Raw genomic sequence first — 19,165 nt, forward strand, 5'->3', positions numbered from 1 at the left:
AAAACTTGCTCTAAAATCAAGAAGAGATCTATGTACAAAGATATTCCTAATATTATAAATAGCAAAAAAATCAATATAAATGGGAAAATAATTAAATAAACTGATATACTGATAAATATATATATTTGGAAATATACCAAAATTAATAATCATGTTTCAAAGAATATTTAAAGACGTTAAATGATTTTTATAATTTAAGTGAGAAAAAGAATCTTGAAAAAAAGTCTAGAAGAAAATAGCACCCAGAAGAAAATAAATAAAACGTTATCAAAAGGCATCTCTGGATTTAAGATTATAAATTTTAACACTAGACCAATCATTCAAGTAACTCAGTCACTGTTATTCCAGAAAAGCTACAAAGAATAACTATGCAACATCTAAAACAATTATATAACTGCTTGACTTCAAAATATTTGTAAATCTCTCCCAAAGGTCCTTGGGTTTTTGGCATTTGAAGCCTCGGTCCAAAATTTAATTAGTGGAATGACACTGAAGCAACTTGTTTTCAGCTGTTCTGAGTTAAAATCTGGTCTGAGAATAAGCATAACAAAACCCTTTACTCCAGTTATGATTACTTGCGACTTGTCAATACTCCAGTACACTTGCTGATGCAATCAACCCTTTACTGCTTTTCTCACATCTGTTCTCACCTACAACCTTCTTACTCAATACTTAACCTATTCCTAGAAACTTACACGTTGTCTGTTTATTACAATACCTTGCCTTCACTAATAAATTTCTTGAAAAAATGCTATTTCAAGATCACCCCTTCTCTTTTCATTCACCACACAAGCTTCTATGCAATCTGATTTTAACTCCTACCATTAGCTAGAGAAACAACTGCCTACGTCACAAATAAATTCCTAGCTACCAAATACAGGACTCTAAAATAAATTTTTTTTAAAAAAGCTTCATCCTACTTGTTCTTTTATTTTTTAATTTTTTTAAAAAATTTATTTATTTTTGGCTGCACTGGGTCTTCATTGCTGTGCGCGGGCTTTCTCTAGTCGCGGCGGCAGGGGCTACTCTTCATTGCGGTGCACAGGCTTCTCATTGTAGTGTCTTCTCTTGCTGCAGAGCACGGGCTATAGGCGCACAGGCTTCAGTAGTTGTGGTGCGTGGGCTCAGTAGTTGTGTCACATGGGCTCAGTAGTTTTGGCTCCCAGGCTCTAGAGCGCAGGCTCCATAGTTGTGGCACACGGGCTTAGTTGCTCCACAGCATGTGGGCTCTTCCTGGACCAGGGCTCGAACCCATGTTCCCTGTATTGGCAGGCAGATTCTTAACCACTGCGCCACCAAGGAAACACCCCCTACTTGTTCTTTTGGCAGCCTGGACTGTATGATCCTCCCTGATGCTCTCCTCTACCAGCATAGTTTCATAAAGCTCTCCTAGTTCTCCTCTGACCTTTCAAGTATCTTTTGCTGAAATCAATCTCTCCTACCATCCTTTAAATGCTGAACTCTAAATAACCCTTTTTCTCTTCTCATTCTAATGAGAGTCAATTACTCTTAGGTAATCAGGTCCACTCCCATAGTATGGACGGGCTCTGAAGTGAAATAGTATTGCACTGAATTCTAGTTCTGCTACTGGTTGTGAGGCCTTGGGCAAGTTTAAAAAAACTCTTTAAAAGGGGGGCTAATATCTACCTTGCAATGTATTATAAGGAACAAAATTAAAACCACACTATAGGAAGAAAGCACTATCATTTTTGGCACATAGAAACTCAATAAGTATTGGTTTATTTTCTTAATTTCATATGTTAATTAAAAAATCTATTCCTCCAATACAAACATCAAAGTTTATAACTTCAAATCCATAAATCCAGCCACCTGGATATAACAAAGAACTCAAACTAAACATCCAAAGTCTAGGAACAGCAGTGAAGAATTTATTTTACTGTTAAGTTCATGAAGATAAGGACCACATCCTGTCACGTTCACCTCTGTATTGCCAAAACCTGGCTAAAAACAGGTACTCAACAAATATTTGCTGACTGAGTACAGAGCACCCTGGATGCCCATGCGAATTTAGTTTTCCAATGTCTCCAATGTACCAAACTGGCCCTTCTGCCCAGGGATCCAATGGGGACCACAATCTAACCTTGGAATCTTAAATAAGAGACTGGGTATTCTGACCCCCTCATCTAATTTTTCCCATCCCTTTTCTGAGTTAGCTTCAGCTATCCCCATAGGGAAAATTAGCTTTGAGTAGTAGTGCTCAGCCAATGTATTAGCATGTAGCAAGCTTTGAGTTTAATCCTATAGAACTCTAAAATCCATCCCCAACAAGCAGAACTTTAAAGTTCTCTGATGGTGTCCAATACCCACAACCACTTTCACATATTTCTGGTCTAAGGTTTACTTCAGGCTTGTAAACCATTTTTTGGTTTATATGTCAGAGATAAGACCTAGACCAGAATACACTGTACTCAGGTTTGATTAGCCAAGAGCTTCCCTTCAAATACACAATACCATCTTAACACATGAATAATAAAATCCCCTTCTGGACTTCCCTGGTAGCGCAGTGGTTAAGAATCTGCCTGCCAATGCAATGCAAGGGACACGGGTTCGAGCCCTGGTCCAGGAAGACCCATATGCCACGGAGCAACTGAGCCCGTGCACCACAACTACCGAGCCTGCACTCTAGAGCCCACGAGCCACAACTACTGAGCCTGCGTGCCACAACTACTGAAGACTGTGTGACTAGAGCCCGTGCTCCACAAGAGAAGCCAATGCAATGAGACGCCTGTGCACCGCAATGAAGAGTAGCCCCTGCTTGCCACAAGAGAAAGTCCGCACACAGCAACGAAGACCCAACACAGCCAAAAATAAATAAATAAATTTAAAGAAAAGTAATAAAATAAAATCCACTTTTATTTATAACCCTGTACACATAAGAAACTTAATTAATAAGATACAAAGAGCAAAGTCTCCCTGAATAACTAAGAAAAATAAATCCCATGTTATTGTTTGAATGTGTCCCCCCAAATTCATATATTGAAATTCAAAATCCCAAAAATAATAGTAGAGCCATTAGGAGGTAGAGCCTCTGGAAAGTGCATAAACCATCAGGATGGAGCCCTCATGAATGGGATAAGTGCCTTACAAAAAAGCATTCAGAGAAATCGCTAGCACATTCTGCCATGTAAGAATAAAGAAGTCTGCAACCTAGAAGAAAGCTCTCACTAGAACCATGCTGGCACCCTATCTCAGACTTCCAGCCTCCAGAACTGTGAGCAATAAATTTATGCTGTTTACAAGCCAACCAGTTTGTGATATTTCATTACAGCAGCCCAAACAGACTACAACACTCCAGGAGAACTAAATGTCACCAAACTAACACTAACCTTTGGGAATTAGGTATTTTAATGCCTATTGATTGGAAATATTTTCACTGTTCTAACACTTGCCCTTGCAAAACCCTCATTTTGGTAAAAACCAATTTTTAGTTTAAAAATACAAAAAATTGCTGGCTATTTTTTATTCTGAATTACTCAAAAATTTTTCATGTCAATCTCTGAATCTTACTTGCTTGTTCAGGATACCTTTGCCATCTGTGTCAGCTAAATCCCAGATCTGAAATTTAGAAAAAAAAAGTATCAATCTATATTTTAACAAAAATCACCTTAAAGATAAATTAAATCCCTGCAATTTACAACCTCATGCTCTTTGGTAGTCAGCTTTAAGAATCACAGAATTAAAAGTGGAAAGAAACCTTAAAGATCACTTAGTGCAACCCTACACAAAGATACTAAGGTCCAGTGAGGTTAAGTGACTTACTCAAGAACATCCAAGGCATCAGGGAAAGAACTGAAGACCATATTCTAACTTCCAGTCCAATGACTTTTTTATTAACCCAGGTTCTAACTCCAAGTCCAATACTCTTTCTACTAGAACATGCTACCTTGATTTTAGATCCTTATTAAGATGATATTCTTTCTTATGGGTAAGCTGAAATAGTTTATTTTTGAATAATTAGATTATTAATAATGATTATTGTTCAGGGTTTGAATACATATCAATATCATATATAAGGATTTGTAAGGAGATCAAGCCAAGAGAGGGACTTTTCCACCTCTTTGTGCTCCTTCCTAAGCCTCTCATTCCCTACTCTATTTACCACATATTAAACACAGAGACAGTTCTAATAGAGGAAGTAGGGAAAGAGCCAGTTCTGAGTGGGTGGCAAGGTTCCCAGTCTGCATTGTTTCTCCCCACATCACTCAAATGTACTATTACTTCATCATTTCATCCTACTAAAAAGTAATTTTTTTTCTAAAAATCTGAAAAACACCTTACTTTTCAAGAGGGTAAATCACTACACCAGAAATTCCCTCCACTGCATTACTGTAACCGCCTCCATGATAGTTCTAACTTCTAAGTTTTGTAATGGTTATCTTTCTGAATTTGCACCCAATTTATCTACACTAATATTCATTATATCTAGTTACAATGAACAAATACTACCTTTCCAAGTATCAGGTCTGGAAGTCCTGATTTTTTCAGGAATACAGCAGCATCAGAAGCCAATACCCTTCCAGTATTGCCTGTATCAACCTGAAAAGATACAAACCATAAGCTGACAACAAACATAAAGACAAAATTATGATTATTTACCTGCCTTTCTCCCTGTAATTTGGGAACTGACTTTTTCAAAAAGGGAACAGGAATCCTTTGACTAACAAAGGCCATGGAATATTGGAGACCCATATGAGAAGAGTACCATCTAGACAGCACTGTCAATCTACAAAGTGTTTTTTTATCATGCCCATTACACACATGATAAAACTGAAGCTCAGGGAATTCCCTGGCAGTCCAGTGGCTAGGACTCAGTGCTTTCACTGCCGGGGCCCGGGTTCAATCCCTGGTCAGGGAACATAGATCCCACAAGCTACAGAGTGCAGCCACATTAAAAAACAAAAACAAACAAGAACACACACACAAAAAAACCCTGAAGCTCAGAGGAAGTAGAACAGATTAGTGGAGTCATAACATTAATACATGTCTTCTGATTCCAAGTCTTCTATAGCTGCCATTTAAATTCCAATAAACTTAAATGGCAAAAGAGGAAAAGGCAATAGTTCCTGGAGAGGTCTTCTGATAAATGGGAATAGCTGCACAGTTATGTGTTTTTTTTCAAATATCTTTAAATAATTAACTTCTGCTTTTATACTTACTCTTAAGAAACTGCAACACTTTTTTAAAAAATCAAAGCAATATCAGTTTTAAAACCAGCAGTGACTGCATTATAAACTTAAAGAAATTTAAAAACTGCTAAGTTCCTAAAGCACATTAAGGGAAACACATCATTTTAACTGATGGGGACTTTCCTTTAAGACAGAATGAGGTCACCAAGAACAAAAAAAACAGTTCAAAAAAAATAACGACTCTCACTTCCGCAGAGATTTCCTAAAGTTCTATTTGTAAAAATGAAAAGTAAATTTTTAAAAGTCATGGGAATAGTAACATGATACGAGGATATTTGTGAGCTAGCTGTTTTTCCACTTTAGTTAAAAGATTGTTTGCTAAAACATATACAAAGCATTCCAGACAGACCAATCCCAGGAAAGAAGCAAAAGAGAAATACTTTCTTTCAAGTGCTAGAACATGGGATAAATCAGGCACTCAGCAAAAAGGAAAGAATTGCTCAATCCAAATTTGGGGTAACAAGGAGGTACAGAAAGGGTTGGGAACTCTGCCTCTAGAATTCTCCACAACTCCTTTTCTTTGCCTACCCCTTGACCAGGGTGGGATAAAAAAGGAACAACTACCCCCCCATAGCCTAGAAACAGAGGCACTGAGGAGAAAGGGAAACCCATATTAAGCTCTTATGACATATTTATGTAGTGTAATCCAATAAATAATTTTACTATCTTCCATTCTTTTGGTTATTATAATAATTAAACACAGCCATTTAGTCTTTGTCATCTACAGGCAGTTTCTGTTGTACTCTGATGCCTGCCTAAAGGCTCTGCCATAAGCTAAAGGCCACAATCTGTGTTGTTAACAAAGAAAGACAGTCTCAGAGCCTCATGGAAAGTACGATACCACATACTCTGAACTATTAACACTTCAAAATGTAGACTTTTGGATAAAGACTTCCAGGCTGACATCACTTAGACAACTTTCAGACTGTACTGGTAGACCAAGTCAAAATTCCAGGACTGCATTCTGGAAGTAGATGTATCTCTTGAAAGCAGACTCCTGACCCAAGAGGCAGGGAAACAAGAATTAAGTACACAGGGCTGAATGAAGTGTTAAGGAAAATTCAATTATGATTATTTACGTGGAATATTGTTGGTATTTTTACTATTCTATTTTCTAATGGATATGTGGAAAAGCCCTTTCTTACTCTATATCCATCCCTCAATTTAGTAGGCTCTGCTTTTGTAAACTGAATGAAATAGTTTTCAATGGTATTTGATTCTCACTGACCCTTCAGAAATCAAAAACAAATCCTTTAACTGAATGTCCTTACTTTGTATGGCCATATAGTTATCAAATAAGTTAAATAACAATTTATTCTCCTTTTTATCAGGTTATAGTTGAGTAAACCAATTGTACAAAAACAAGGCCATATTTGAGAATGATTCTCTTTTATTCAGACAGAACAAGGCGCTATTAAGGATCAGGGATTGCCTTTATGTACAACCAATGTCTACAAAGGCCCCACAAGAAGACTGGCCTGCAACATGGTTTGTAAGATCCCAGTCACTCAAGCAGTAAAGCAAGGTCACTTAGCAGGCTAGAAAACTTAGCAGACATGGGAAACCTCAAGATGAGGTAAATGCACTCAAATTTATACTGCATGTGAAATATGAAGAAGAGAATTTCTAAAGTTTGGATCCTAGCCTTAAAACAGAAGAATAAATAACAGAGGCTTTAAAAAGTACAATCTGAGATTCTTTAGAAATTTCAAGCAGAAATTAATCAGCTGGCCTTAGAAGTTGTTAAATAGTAAGTGTATGGCTTTAGATTTGCAAGTCACACAAGGAGACCTATAGTGGTTCATTCACACTTGCTGCAATATGTAGATTACCCAGTTTATTTGTATAAGGAGACCAGCCTTTTCTGTAATTATGATCACAAGGTGAAGAGATTATCAAGAAAAATGATCTGATATTTGGAAATGGGCAAATAAGACTGTCTACACTTTCAGGAGATTAGATAATCTGATCTATGGTTTGCACCTTTGACTTTCTACCAATTCGGCTACTTTACACTCTGTAGGGGTAGAGGTTAAATTATATAAACCTGAGAGCAATGCAAATGATTCCTATCCATACCAATGAAATTAATTTTCTCTGATAGAGAATATAAATCTCTGTAACTCATATTCCCATTTTTACATCTCACTGGTTCTCCCAATAATTAATGAGTTGAAAAAAAAATCCTTGACACATGTTCATTTTATATATTTGTATGAGAGTCATGGTTTTAACTTCATGAAAATTAAACTTTAATAAGTCTTAAAAACAACATAAAAGTCATTTCTATTTAGCTTATAAATTAATTTGGATGTTTATATCTGGATGAATATATCTAATGCCACATGGATTTTTAAGATAGATATTTAAGACAATTAAGTGTTTGGGCTTAATTATCTTTCCTTCATTTTTCTGGGAGCTTGTTAAAAGCATTAATCAAAGCAGGAGATTAAAGCACAAGAAAATGAAAACAAGAAATGTCAAATTTATTCAGCTGGATGGTAATCTGCATATATACAATCAGGAGTTGAAAGTATATTTTATGTTCAATCTAAGAAGACAAAGAAACAAACATCTTACCTGTCTATAGTATTTTTCATATAGAGGATTCCCACTTGATAACTAAAATAAATAAATAATTAGAAATTAAATGCTATTCAATGACTTCTATTAATATATTTGCATTCATTCAACAGATATATGAAATAAAGATAAATACGATTAAAATATCCTTGATTTCAAAAAGTTTGGCATTGTTTCTTTCTGGGGGCAGGAAGGGAAATTGAATAAAGGCAGCCACATGGATTACCAATAATCAGGCAGACAAGAAATAAAACAAGAATTTTAAAATTATTTTTGACATCAGAACTCTTTTCCTCATGTAAAATTTTACTCAGAAACCCAACATATAACAAATTAGGGGTGAAATGATTTGGCTAAAGATGAACTGAAAAGCCCAAAGCCTTAAGCATTCATCCTCTACCCAAGTGCCCAAGGTACCTATGAATACAATTCAAAAACCACTTGAGTAAAATAATCAAATGAATACACAAACTAATGAACAAAAAGATGATATCGGTATCAGTTCTGAAATGCTTGCAGGAAGGGAGTGCTATTCAATTCATACCACAGTTCAAAGGGTTCCTTGGTCAGCTGATGAACAGATATATTATCTCATCTGAAAGGCAGCTTAGGAGTATTGATGTTTGAAGGCGCAGGTTCGCCTGTACATGAATGTGAAGAGTGTTCTGGAACCAGGAAGGAAGTCCAGGAAGGCTTCATAGGGTTGACATCAGTACAGAAATTTGAGGTGTAAGGGAGAAGGGGAGAGGGTGATTCTATACAAAGGTAACAGCATGCAAAAATGCATGCAACCAACAGAAATCTCAGTTCTGCTTGAAGAGAATAGTAAGGAGTTCTGAATGGTGATAAGGATTACAGATAAGATTATAAAGTGTTATAGAAGACAACTTGTTCAACTGCCATGCTAAAAGTAAAGAAAACAAGGATGGAAAAGGGGACAGATTCAAGAGCCATTAACTACCCAGTTGTTTGGTCAAACACCAGTCTACATGTTACTATAAAGGTATTTTTTTAAGATGTGGTTAACATTTAAAGCCATAAACTTTGAGTAAAGCAGATTATCCTCTATAATGTGGGTAGGCCTCATCCAGCCAGCTGAAAGCCCTAAGAGAGAAATGACTGAGACCCCCCCAAAGAAAGAAGGAATTCTGCCTCCAGAACGCCTTCAGACTCAGCTGCAACATCAACTCTTCCCTAGGTCTCCAGCCTGCCCTGCGGATTTAGGACTTGCCAGCCTCCACAATCACATGAGCCAATTCCTTAAAAGTAATAAATCAGTGTATGTGTGTGTCTGTCCTGCTGGTTCTGTTTTTCTGGAGAACCCTAATACACCTAGTCTTAGAGAGGTCCAAGCTTTTAAATGGCGGAGACTGGACTTAAATGCAGGACTGTCTCTCTCTAAGCTCCATCCTCTTTCACATTACCATGCTGTTTCCCATATGCCCTGGTTTGCTCAGGACAGTACAATCTGTTGTCTCAGCATCCCATCCAGTTTACCACTTGTCTCAGATTTCTCACTTTCTTAAATGAACTATTTTTTATTAATCACTATACTAAAATAAATCAGGATGAATTCAGTACACCTCTACTATATACATCTAACTTCTGGCCAAGCTAGTAGTGTCTAAGTGCTCTAACCACTGAACAAGTGATGAAATTGTAAAGAGGACTAATGATAATTCCACTTTTTTCCTGACTCTTTACAGATAAAACATAACTAAAACCTTTTCAAGGACACCATGCAAAAGACTCAGTGAAAAGTATCCTCAGACACAAGCAACCATGGACAGGTAACTCCTTACATCCGTTCAAGACTGTGCAAGAAATATTTTACACTGGTGCTTCTGCTGGCTCCTGGTGCTACTGACTGATGTGCCAGTCAGTACAGTGACATGTGCAATGACCTGCAAGATCCATCAGGCCACTAGCCGGCCAAGTAAGTGAGAAATTACAGGTTAGGCGCAAATGAAGTATGTGTGAGGAGTCAACAGTCTAAAAACTCGAGGTTGTTTTGTCATTTATTTCATGGTATAATTCTACAACTGTTTATTTTGTTTGACAATCTTTTTTTCTTTTTTTAATCCAGTAAACCCTTTCAGGAACAATGAGCTAAAGAGAAGAAATTATATGTTTAATACAAAATTAAGTACTAAATTTTCATTTCTCTAGAAAATGGATAGACAGACAATTTGCATAAAAATTTTAAGGTTACTTCTATTTATCATAGAGCTATAGTGGCATCACTGTTAATGAGTTAGCTGCAAATGCCAAAATTTACAAATGTTTTCACATATCCCTGGTTTAAATTTTAAGTATAAAAATGGTATTGAAAACAAAAAAAATACTTAAACATGGCAATATGTGTTCCCTACTTGCAACCTGTCATCAGATTTTAAAGGCTGGAATCTTTGAAAGACTGACTTTATAGATCCAACCTAAGTGTCTCAGTATTGAATCTTTTTGAAAACAAGTCCTCTAATGACTGGTTGCATATTGTTCAAAATCAGTGGGAAATTTTTAATCAAAGATTAAAGTTAATGAATAAAAATCCAAAAAACAAAACTTCAGCTATTGAAGCTTTTAGAAAATATCAATTATTAGAAAGAAAGTTTGCCAAGACATTGAAACATATCCCTCAAAAGCAAGGGAAGTACTAAACAAATTAAATGATGAGAGTTCAAACAGAATACAAGATTTAATTTTGAAATTCTATCATTATACTTTGTAATGAATTCTAGAAGTTCCATCAAAAGTCTTCCTATTTTTAACTGGATAAATGTATATTCTGTACTGGAATGACATGAAATTACAGAGACCCTATGATTTCACAGCAACTAAATTTAGTGGAACATGTCAAATAATCATAAATAGGGACAAATTATATGACAAGATTTGTCTTATTAAAAATTTGTCAAAGAGTACCTTTAATAGAGGCAAAAGGACAATGCCTGTGAAAATACTGGGGCTGATAAATTTACAGTTTTCAATAAGAAAAAAATTAGAATTAACAATATTCTCCATTTAGCAAAATTGTTCCTGAGGTAGCCAAGTAGTTCACAACAATATAGAGTATGTTAGCAATTAAAGATAGCACTGCTGGGAATTTCCTGGTGGTCCAGTGGTTAGGACTTGGTGCTTTCACTGCCGTAGGCCCGGGTTCAGTCTCTGGTCGGGAAACTAAGATCCCACAAGCCAAGCAGCATGGCCAAAATATATATATATATAGCAATGGTTACAGACACGAGTCAACTGTAAGGGTTAACAACTACACACCATAAAATGTAACTTTGAAAAATGCTGCAGATAATTTTATGAAAAAAATTAAAACTAGTTAAACTACATTGGAAAATGACATTGTTCAGAAAAGTATTACTGACACAATATTATAGACAGATATGTCTAAGAAGCTGACAAAAAATATGACTATTACCCAGAATAACTATTCTGCTTTTGTTTTTAAATATTCTCATAATCAACATAAAGACTTTATTTTGTTGTACTATAGAACAAATATTTTATAAAATTTTATTTTTGAAAACAGAACTATTTTACTGATCTACCAATGTAATAAAACCATTTTGATGGCCAAAAAAAAACAAGTCAAAAAACATATAAAACTTTAAATATTTGTAATGTCCCTTTCATTCTCAAACATGTCCCAGTTTGAATAAAAACGTACATATTCACCCTACTCCCAGAAAAGGGTATAAATACTTTGCTAGAGAAAGCAAATGAAATACATTCCATCAATAACAAAGAGTTATTTAAAGACAATTCAGTTGAATTTTTAGTACCCAGAAAAAAATTCATAAATAGTAAGAAATTCTGAACTCCAAACTGTACCTTATTAATCATCACATTATAGACTCACTGGTTACTACATAAATACATTTGAGAAGGCATTAGCTCACTAAGTGACTAAGTAAGTACAGCCTGTGCTAATTAACTATACTAATACGATACAGCTAAGTGAGAATGGAAAAAGCCATCCAAATTGCCAATTTACTCTTCAAGTAAGATGATCAAAGAGAGTGTGTTTGGTGTATCTTGGTAAAATTAGCTTTTTTTTTTCTAACTGAAATATAATCATTTTAGATTAAAAAACATCACACGTTCACAACACACATAATGAATGCACAGAGAAAAATTTTGAGAGGCATAGCTAAAATGATAACAGTAATTATCTCTGTATAATGGAATTATAAATGATTTTTACATTCTTCTTTATACTACTCTGTGTTCTCTGAAAACTTTTTTTATAATAAGCACTTCCTACTTTTATAATTAGAATAAAACAATAAAGCTATTTTCAGTTTGGAGAAAAATGTAAAAATCCAAAATACTGACATCAGTATGCAAAGTTACATATAAATTTTTAGTAACTAAATTAATTTCTAAAGGAAAACTTTTAAACTAAAGTTATCAAAATCAAAATCTGACTTAAAAATTCTAACACTATTATAATTTAAAGCAATTATTTATTCATTGGCTAGATCATAAACACCTATCAGTTGTCATAAAGTAAAATATTCATAAATGTAAGAAGAATTCCTTCTAAAGAGTCAATAGCTACTTATTACTACTCTGAAAAAAATGTTAGGTGCTTGAAAATAAGAGATGTTGGAATGCCAATATAGTTTTGTAAAAAAAAAAAAACACTCACATTTTGGTATCAGGCCTAAATTCAAAGCCCATTCCACTACTTCTCAGGTGTATGATCTTGAACAACTTATTTCACCTCTTTGCAAAGCCTGCATCCTTATCTGTAAAGTGCTAACAACACCTATTCTTCATAGGTTTCATGAGTTAAATTAACTGAATTAAAGAGAGATGGCTAATTGTTCCCTAATATCCTTTACTCTCTTCTTTCTTTAGTAATAATACCCCTAAATCTTACTCGAACATGTTGGACATCTACCTAAAGCTATATTTCTCATCCTCTCTTGCAATCCCAGTTCCCCTCAATGAAATGTGAAAGGAAATAATGTGCCCAACTCCCAGGTTGTGCACCTACAGGGAAGGAGAACATGTTCTACCTCACGGTCCTTCTTCCAGCTGTCCAGAAGGCAGATTTGGTGGTGAAACATGGAGCAGCTACCCAGACTGAGAGATGGCAAACATGGTTGAGAATAAAAGAGCAATAGAGAAAAGGGATTAAGTCTCTGACACTATCATGAAGCTGCCATATCAGCCCTATACCACTTATCTTACTTGGACAGATACTTGAGAGAGATAAATTCTCTCGTTTAAGCCACTGTGATCCTAACTAATGCAGTGAAAACCAAAAAAAAAAAAAAAAAAAAGCAAGGAAAGAAAAGGGTGGGGCTGCTATTTTTATTAAGAAAAAATCAAGTATAACAAATTTTACTAAGGAGACTTCCCTGGTGGTCTAGTGGTTAAGACTCTTGTGCTTCCAATGCAAGGTGAGGGTTCAATCCCTGGTCGGGGAACTAAGATGCTACATGCCTGCCCCAGGGCAGAAAAAAATTTTTTTTACTAAGAAAAAAAGTTATACCATCCTAAGGTCTCATAGGTTGTATTATAATCCTCAATCATTTATTCTCCTCTTACAAGAGTATTAACAGTCCTGCCTGTTGCCATGTGACTTGTAGTGCCTCTCTGTGGACACCCTACTGTTGGCTTGGCCATGTGACTTATTTTGGCCAATGAAATATGAGAACGTTCCAGTTCCAAGTAGAAGCTTTAAGAGCTATTGTGTGTTTCCACCAGCTCTTGCTCTTTTCTCTCTGCCAAGAGAACAATAAGTCACAAATAGGGGGTGCTCCTTCGACCTGGATCCTGAAATGAAAAAGAATCGTGGAGTAGAACCATAGTTGATTACTAGGGAACCTATAATGTGAGCAATAAACAAACCTTTGTTATTATAAGCTACTCATATTTTGGGTTGTTTCTTAGTGCAGCATAATCTAGCAAAAGTTAACACATAGATAATCTAACACCAAAGTATACCAGGTAGTGAGGGGGGGCGGAGAAAGAAGAGGTCCTGGTTATTAGGGAAATTCACAGGTTAATAAACAAGTATCAAGAGTTGCTTCACATGAAACTTTTAGTTTCATGTTAGCAGGGGTTATGTGGTGGGAGGAGGTGCTGGATTATATGACTTTGAGAGTCTATGATTCTATAGTGCACAAAATGAACTGAAACTTTAAATAGTATCAGGCTTATTGTAAATGGTTATAGTACAATGTGGAAAAGGTAAAAATAGACAGACATCCTCTAAAACAAAATGTCAATCTTTTTCTCAGTTAATCACAAGGTCCTGTGATACAGAGAATAACCAAAGAATAAATAAATAAAGAGGGGAGTGAGTATGAATATAAAGGAGTAGCATGAAGGATCTTTGGGATGGAACAGTTATCTTAATTATGGTTATAGCTACATGAATCCACACATGAAAACACTGCATATGCACAGAACAACACATATACACACAAATAAGTATCTATAAATCTGATGACATTTGAATAAAGTGTGTGAATTGTGCTAATGTCAATTTCCTGATTTTGCTCTTGTACTATAAGAATACGAGGTGTTACAACAATTAGGGACAACTGGATGAAGGGTATATGGGACCTCTCTGTACTACTTTTTGCAACTTCCCACGAAAAGGCGGTGTCGAAGCCCATGATGAAGTAGAGAGAAGGTGGCAATCCAGACAAAAAGAATACTGTGTATAAAGGCAAACAGATATAGAAGTCTAGGTAGTAAAAAGGAGACAAAGGAATAGATTTTATTCTTTCAAATAAACCACTCAAAATCTTTTTAGTTTTAGTCTCTCTAAAAATTTAAGAAATGATTAACAACTCAGTACTAGTGAACATAAAAATAAATAAGCGTTATAAAGCACACAATTTTCTGGGTAATTTGCCATGCAAGTATATTTGACATATTCACACACAAAACTTCAGCTCTTTAGAACTCAGCCTTCTAATACTCCATTTTCAAGAGATCTGAGGAACCAGAAGGGGAACTAGCCCTACATCCTTTCAGTTCCTCCACCACCACCCCAACCATGCTGCCAATAATGGAACAGCAACTCCTACGACCAGAGTTCCAACTGAATACAACCAGCAGAGCCTGTGCTTTGACACATGTATGTTTACATCATGTGACCGGCTTGCAGGGAAGGAGACTAAAACCTTCCGACGACAGGATTGTGATATCTAAAAAAGACTTGTGTATTTCACAATACAAAGGAAAAGAGGGTGGAAACAAACAGTAAAAGGAAAAGACAAGAATGAAAAAATAAAGAGGAGCGACAGTGATCGACAGCAATCCAAACTGACAAAGGAAATAGCAATCAGAAGCTGTCTGGAGAGTCAAGAGCAAGTCAGTAATAAACTTTAAAAAGGAGCTGGGTATAGAGGGTAGAGAAAAGCAAGTCATCTGATCAGTCCTCACCGTTAGAGCTGGTGGGGAGGAGCCCAAGAAAACACAAGCAGCCATCTGAGCAGTTCCCTTAGAGAATGAACAGTATAAACCCTAAGCTCAGTATAAATCCTAACTCATTTAATAATTTAATAATCATGTACTGGATGCCTTCTAAGTATAGAATAATAGGCTCAGATATCAGGGGTTACAAAAATCATACAGGGCTCCTGCCCTCTAAACAGCTTATATTCTAGTAAAAGTTGCAATGCTCCATTCTGCAAACATGCTAACACCTCATGCTTGTTCCATAACAAACCCTTATAAATTGATAACACAATTAGCAGGCAAAGACCTAGGAACACTCTAAGAACAGTATTCTAAAGAAAGCTTTCAAACTCTGAATACAAGAATACATTTGCTCTGGAGATTATCAGAATTGAAAGATTAAAGGGACTTTAAGTAGACATGAAAGTCCCTTTCATGTAAAAAGTCCCTTTTTACATGAAAAACTAAAGGGACTTTCAGTATACTACTGAAAAACAATGGGTGTAAAGAGACCATACCAGCAACTCAAAGCAACAATGGACTAGCTTTTGTTAAATCCAATTCAACCTGACCAAAAATCTGGGTGGCAAAGTGTCAAAGAATGAATACAAAGACTAGTTTTGGTCTCTCATCAGAAGACAGTGAGTCCTACATAAGTCATTCTAGCCAGTCCAAAATAAACAGAAATCACTGGGAGAAGCATTATTTTTAAGCATGAATAATGTGGATTTAAAAAAATTCAAATAAGGAACAAGTGAAACAAAATAACCACTTCCTGCATTTTACAGCACTTTATCTTTTTTTAATATTTGTTTTTAATTTATTTATTTTTGGCTGCACTGGGTCTTAGCTGCAGCAGGTGGGATCCTAGTTGTGGCATGCGAACTCTTAGTTGCAGCATGCATACGGGATCTGGTTCCCCAACCAGGGATGGAACCCAGGCCCCCTGCATTGGGAGCTTGGAGTCTTACCCACTGGACCACCGGGGAAGTCCCTACTTTTTACAAAGGACATTCACAACCTCATCTCTCATGTCCTTTTTCTACACATCTAGACAACCAGATGATCACATCAATTCCCATGGTTCAAATACTACACTTATGTTGATGAATATCAATTGCTATCTTTAGTTTTGACCTCTTCTCTGAACTCTCAACTTACATACTATCTACTTTACATCTCCACTTGGATGTCTCCCAAACATCTAACAGAACTTGTTTTTTTTTTCCTCCAAAAATCTATTCCTCTCCCACCACCATGTAGGTACACAAGCCAAATACCTAAGAGTCAGCATATCCCTCATTCTCAATTTTCAATCTATCATATGCAAATGCTATCAACTCTAATTCCAAAACATATGTTGAACTCATCCACCTCTCTCCACATCGTAGTTCATATCTCATCTTGACTATTAGAACCTTTAATCCATCCTCTCTGCTTTTATTCTTTTCTCTCTATTCTCTCCATACAGATTGCAGAGTATATGTAAATATAAATAAGAATATAACATTCTTCTGATTAAACCCCCCAATGGCTTCTCATTTGACAAAAAATTAAATCCAAACTCCTTGATGTGGCTTTGAGTCCCTGCATTATCCAGCCTCTGCTCGCCTCTCCAGACTCACTTAAGGTCACTAACTTCACTGTGATATTTCAGTTCTTCTAAAAGAGCTCTGTCCCAATTCAGTCTTTTCACATGTCATTCTCTGTTCCTGAAAAGCACAGGTGGTGTCTTCATTTTCTTTAGGACTCAGCTTAAATGTTACCCACTCAGAGACTTTTCTGGATCATCATAAAGTAGGCCATTTTTAAAATTTTCTACTTCAGCCTTGCTTGTTTCCTTCAGAGACCTGTTACAACTTGTTTTCATTTTGTCTGTTTGCTTTCTTGTTGTTGTTGCCCTCACTATAATATTTGTTCCATGAGAGCAGAAAATCACATCTATCTTGCTCACCACCAAATCTGCAATACCTACAGCCCTCAAAAAATATGAGTTGAATAAATGATCATTAGTGAAATTCCTTCTTACAGTAAATTCTCAAATATTGCTGGGAGTATAAATTAATTGATTCAACATTTATTGACAACCTATTACTTGCAAAGATTGAGACAGGCACAGTGATGAATTACACATTCCTTGCTCTCAAGGGCTTTACCAGTCTGGCACAGAAGTAAGCAAGTCCCTTTTTCCTCAACCTCTTCTGAGAATGTTCCCTCCACCTCCCTACGTGAAATAACAGCTGGTCCTCTCCTGAAGAGAAAGCCTGACAGTCTTTTCTCAGAATGTTACCTCCAACCCCCTGCTCTAAATGAAATAATCTCTCACCTCCCTTGAAGCCCTCTCAAATGGTTGCTGTCCAGTTTTAACCTCCTGCCTATCTCAGGTTCTAGAAATGGGATTAAAACCCTCTTTGCCCACCTGTACAGCTTGTTCATATTATCTGTTTTAAAAACAAAGAAAAAATAAAGCTCTACTCTTTTGAGGCTCTTCTCGTTTCAGCAAAATTACTGTCTCCCTTTCCTTATCACTGTTATATTTTAACCTCCTGGTCTCTCTACTTCACTCATCTAAGGCTTTGGCACATGGCTCATTGTCTTCCTCTCCACCCTAAACCTCCATCAAACTGAATGACTTCACCACGGATTTGGACAACCCATCCAACAACCTGGTTACTTACTTCCTTGACGTCCTTAACACCAGTGGTCTCTCCAAAACAGAGTTATACAATGTACCACCAACGTGGATATATTATGGCCCAGTCATCCTGTTACTCTCATAGTAACATCACTCCTGGCCCTTTTACCGTTATCCAAAACTGCTCTATATCTCAAATCACTATTTCAAGCATCTTGTTCTCCAACTATAACCTCTTTCAAATTATCATCCTTTGACCTTTATAAGGCCTCTTATCCATGGAGCCTTTTATTTCGACTGTGATCCATCAGAGCGGACCGTCTCTTTGCTTTACTTTCCTCATCATTCAGTTTATATTTTACGGTGCATCATATCAATAAGCCTCTGGTCAGTAACCTAAATTCCCTTGTTCCTCTTTAAGAACACACCAGGATAGCAAGACTCCAAACCTGGATGAACCCAACTATCCTCCTTCTTTAAGGCTGCCGCTAAAAATGTCACTCAACAGGACACACTGGTTTAACCATAAATTCGTGATCACTGTGTTAGTAGTTTGCTAGGGCTACCATAAAAAGGTACCACAAACAGTGGCTCTGGAGAACAGAAATCTATTGTCTCACGGTCCGGAGGCCAGAAGTCCAAAAACAAGATGCTGGCAGGGCCAAGCTCCCTCTGAAGGTACTAGGGAAGGATCTGCTCCAGTCTTCTCTCCTATTTCTGGTAGTTCCTTGGCATGTGACAGCTTAACTCCAATCTCCACATGACATTCTCCCTGTGTGTGTGTCTGTGTCCAAATTTCTCCTTTTGATGTGGACATCAGTGATTTTGGATTAGCAGCCCACCCTGCTCCAGTATGACCTCATTTTAACTAATTATATCTATAACAACTGTATTTCCAAATAAAGTCACATTCTGAGGTACTGGGAGGTTAGGACTTCAACATATAAATTGGGGGAGGGGGGACATAATTCAACCCGTAACAGTCAGTAACCTCAAATTTTTCTGCCAAACCTACTTTTTTTTTTTTTTTTTTTTTTTTTTTTTTTGCGGTACGTGGGCCTCTCACTGTTGTGGCCTCTCCCATTGTGGAGCACAGGCTCTGGACGCACAGGCTCAGCGGCCATGGCTCACGGACCCAGCCGCTCCATGGCATGTGGGATCTTCCCGGACCAGGGCACGAACCCGTGTCCCCTGCATCGGCAGGCAGACTCTCAACCACTACGCCACCAGGGAAGCCCCAAACCTACTCTTCAACCCACTTTCCATAACAACTATTCCAAGTAGAAATGTGACTTGAGTCCAA

At 36.7% G+C, this 19,165-nt stretch overlaps 1 protein-coding gene across 3 annotated transcripts in view; it reads right to left on the reverse strand.

Annotated features, from left to right (window-relative positions):
* Positions 1-19,165, reverse strand: part of EPS15 (epidermal growth factor receptor pathway substrate 15) — a 160,685-nt gene that overhangs the window by 118,304 nt on the left and 23,216 nt on the right. For 2 of the 3 annotated variants that reach the window (XM_024739269.1, XM_024739267.1), the window contains exons 2-4: positions 7,788-7,829; positions 4,468-4,557; positions 3,529-3,576 (exon numbers count right to left, since the gene is read on the reverse strand). In XM_024739269.1, the coding sequence (XP_024595037.1) occupies positions 3,529-3,576; positions 4,468-4,557; positions 7,788-7,829 (180 nt within the window). The remainder of the gene's footprint in view (positions 1-3,528; positions 3,577-4,467; positions 4,558-7,787; positions 7,830-19,165) is intronic. The other variant, XM_024739268.1, reaches the window with a different exon arrangement.

This window comes from Neophocaena asiaeorientalis, unplaced genomic scaffold (assembly GCF_003031525.2).
Source record: "Neophocaena asiaeorientalis asiaeorientalis breed wild unplaced genomic scaffold, Neophocaena_asiaeorientalis_V1.1 scaffold138, whole genome shotgun sequence".
Classification (NCBI taxonomy): domain Eukaryota; kingdom Metazoa; phylum Chordata; class Mammalia; order Artiodactyla; family Phocoenidae; genus Neophocaena; species Neophocaena asiaeorientalis.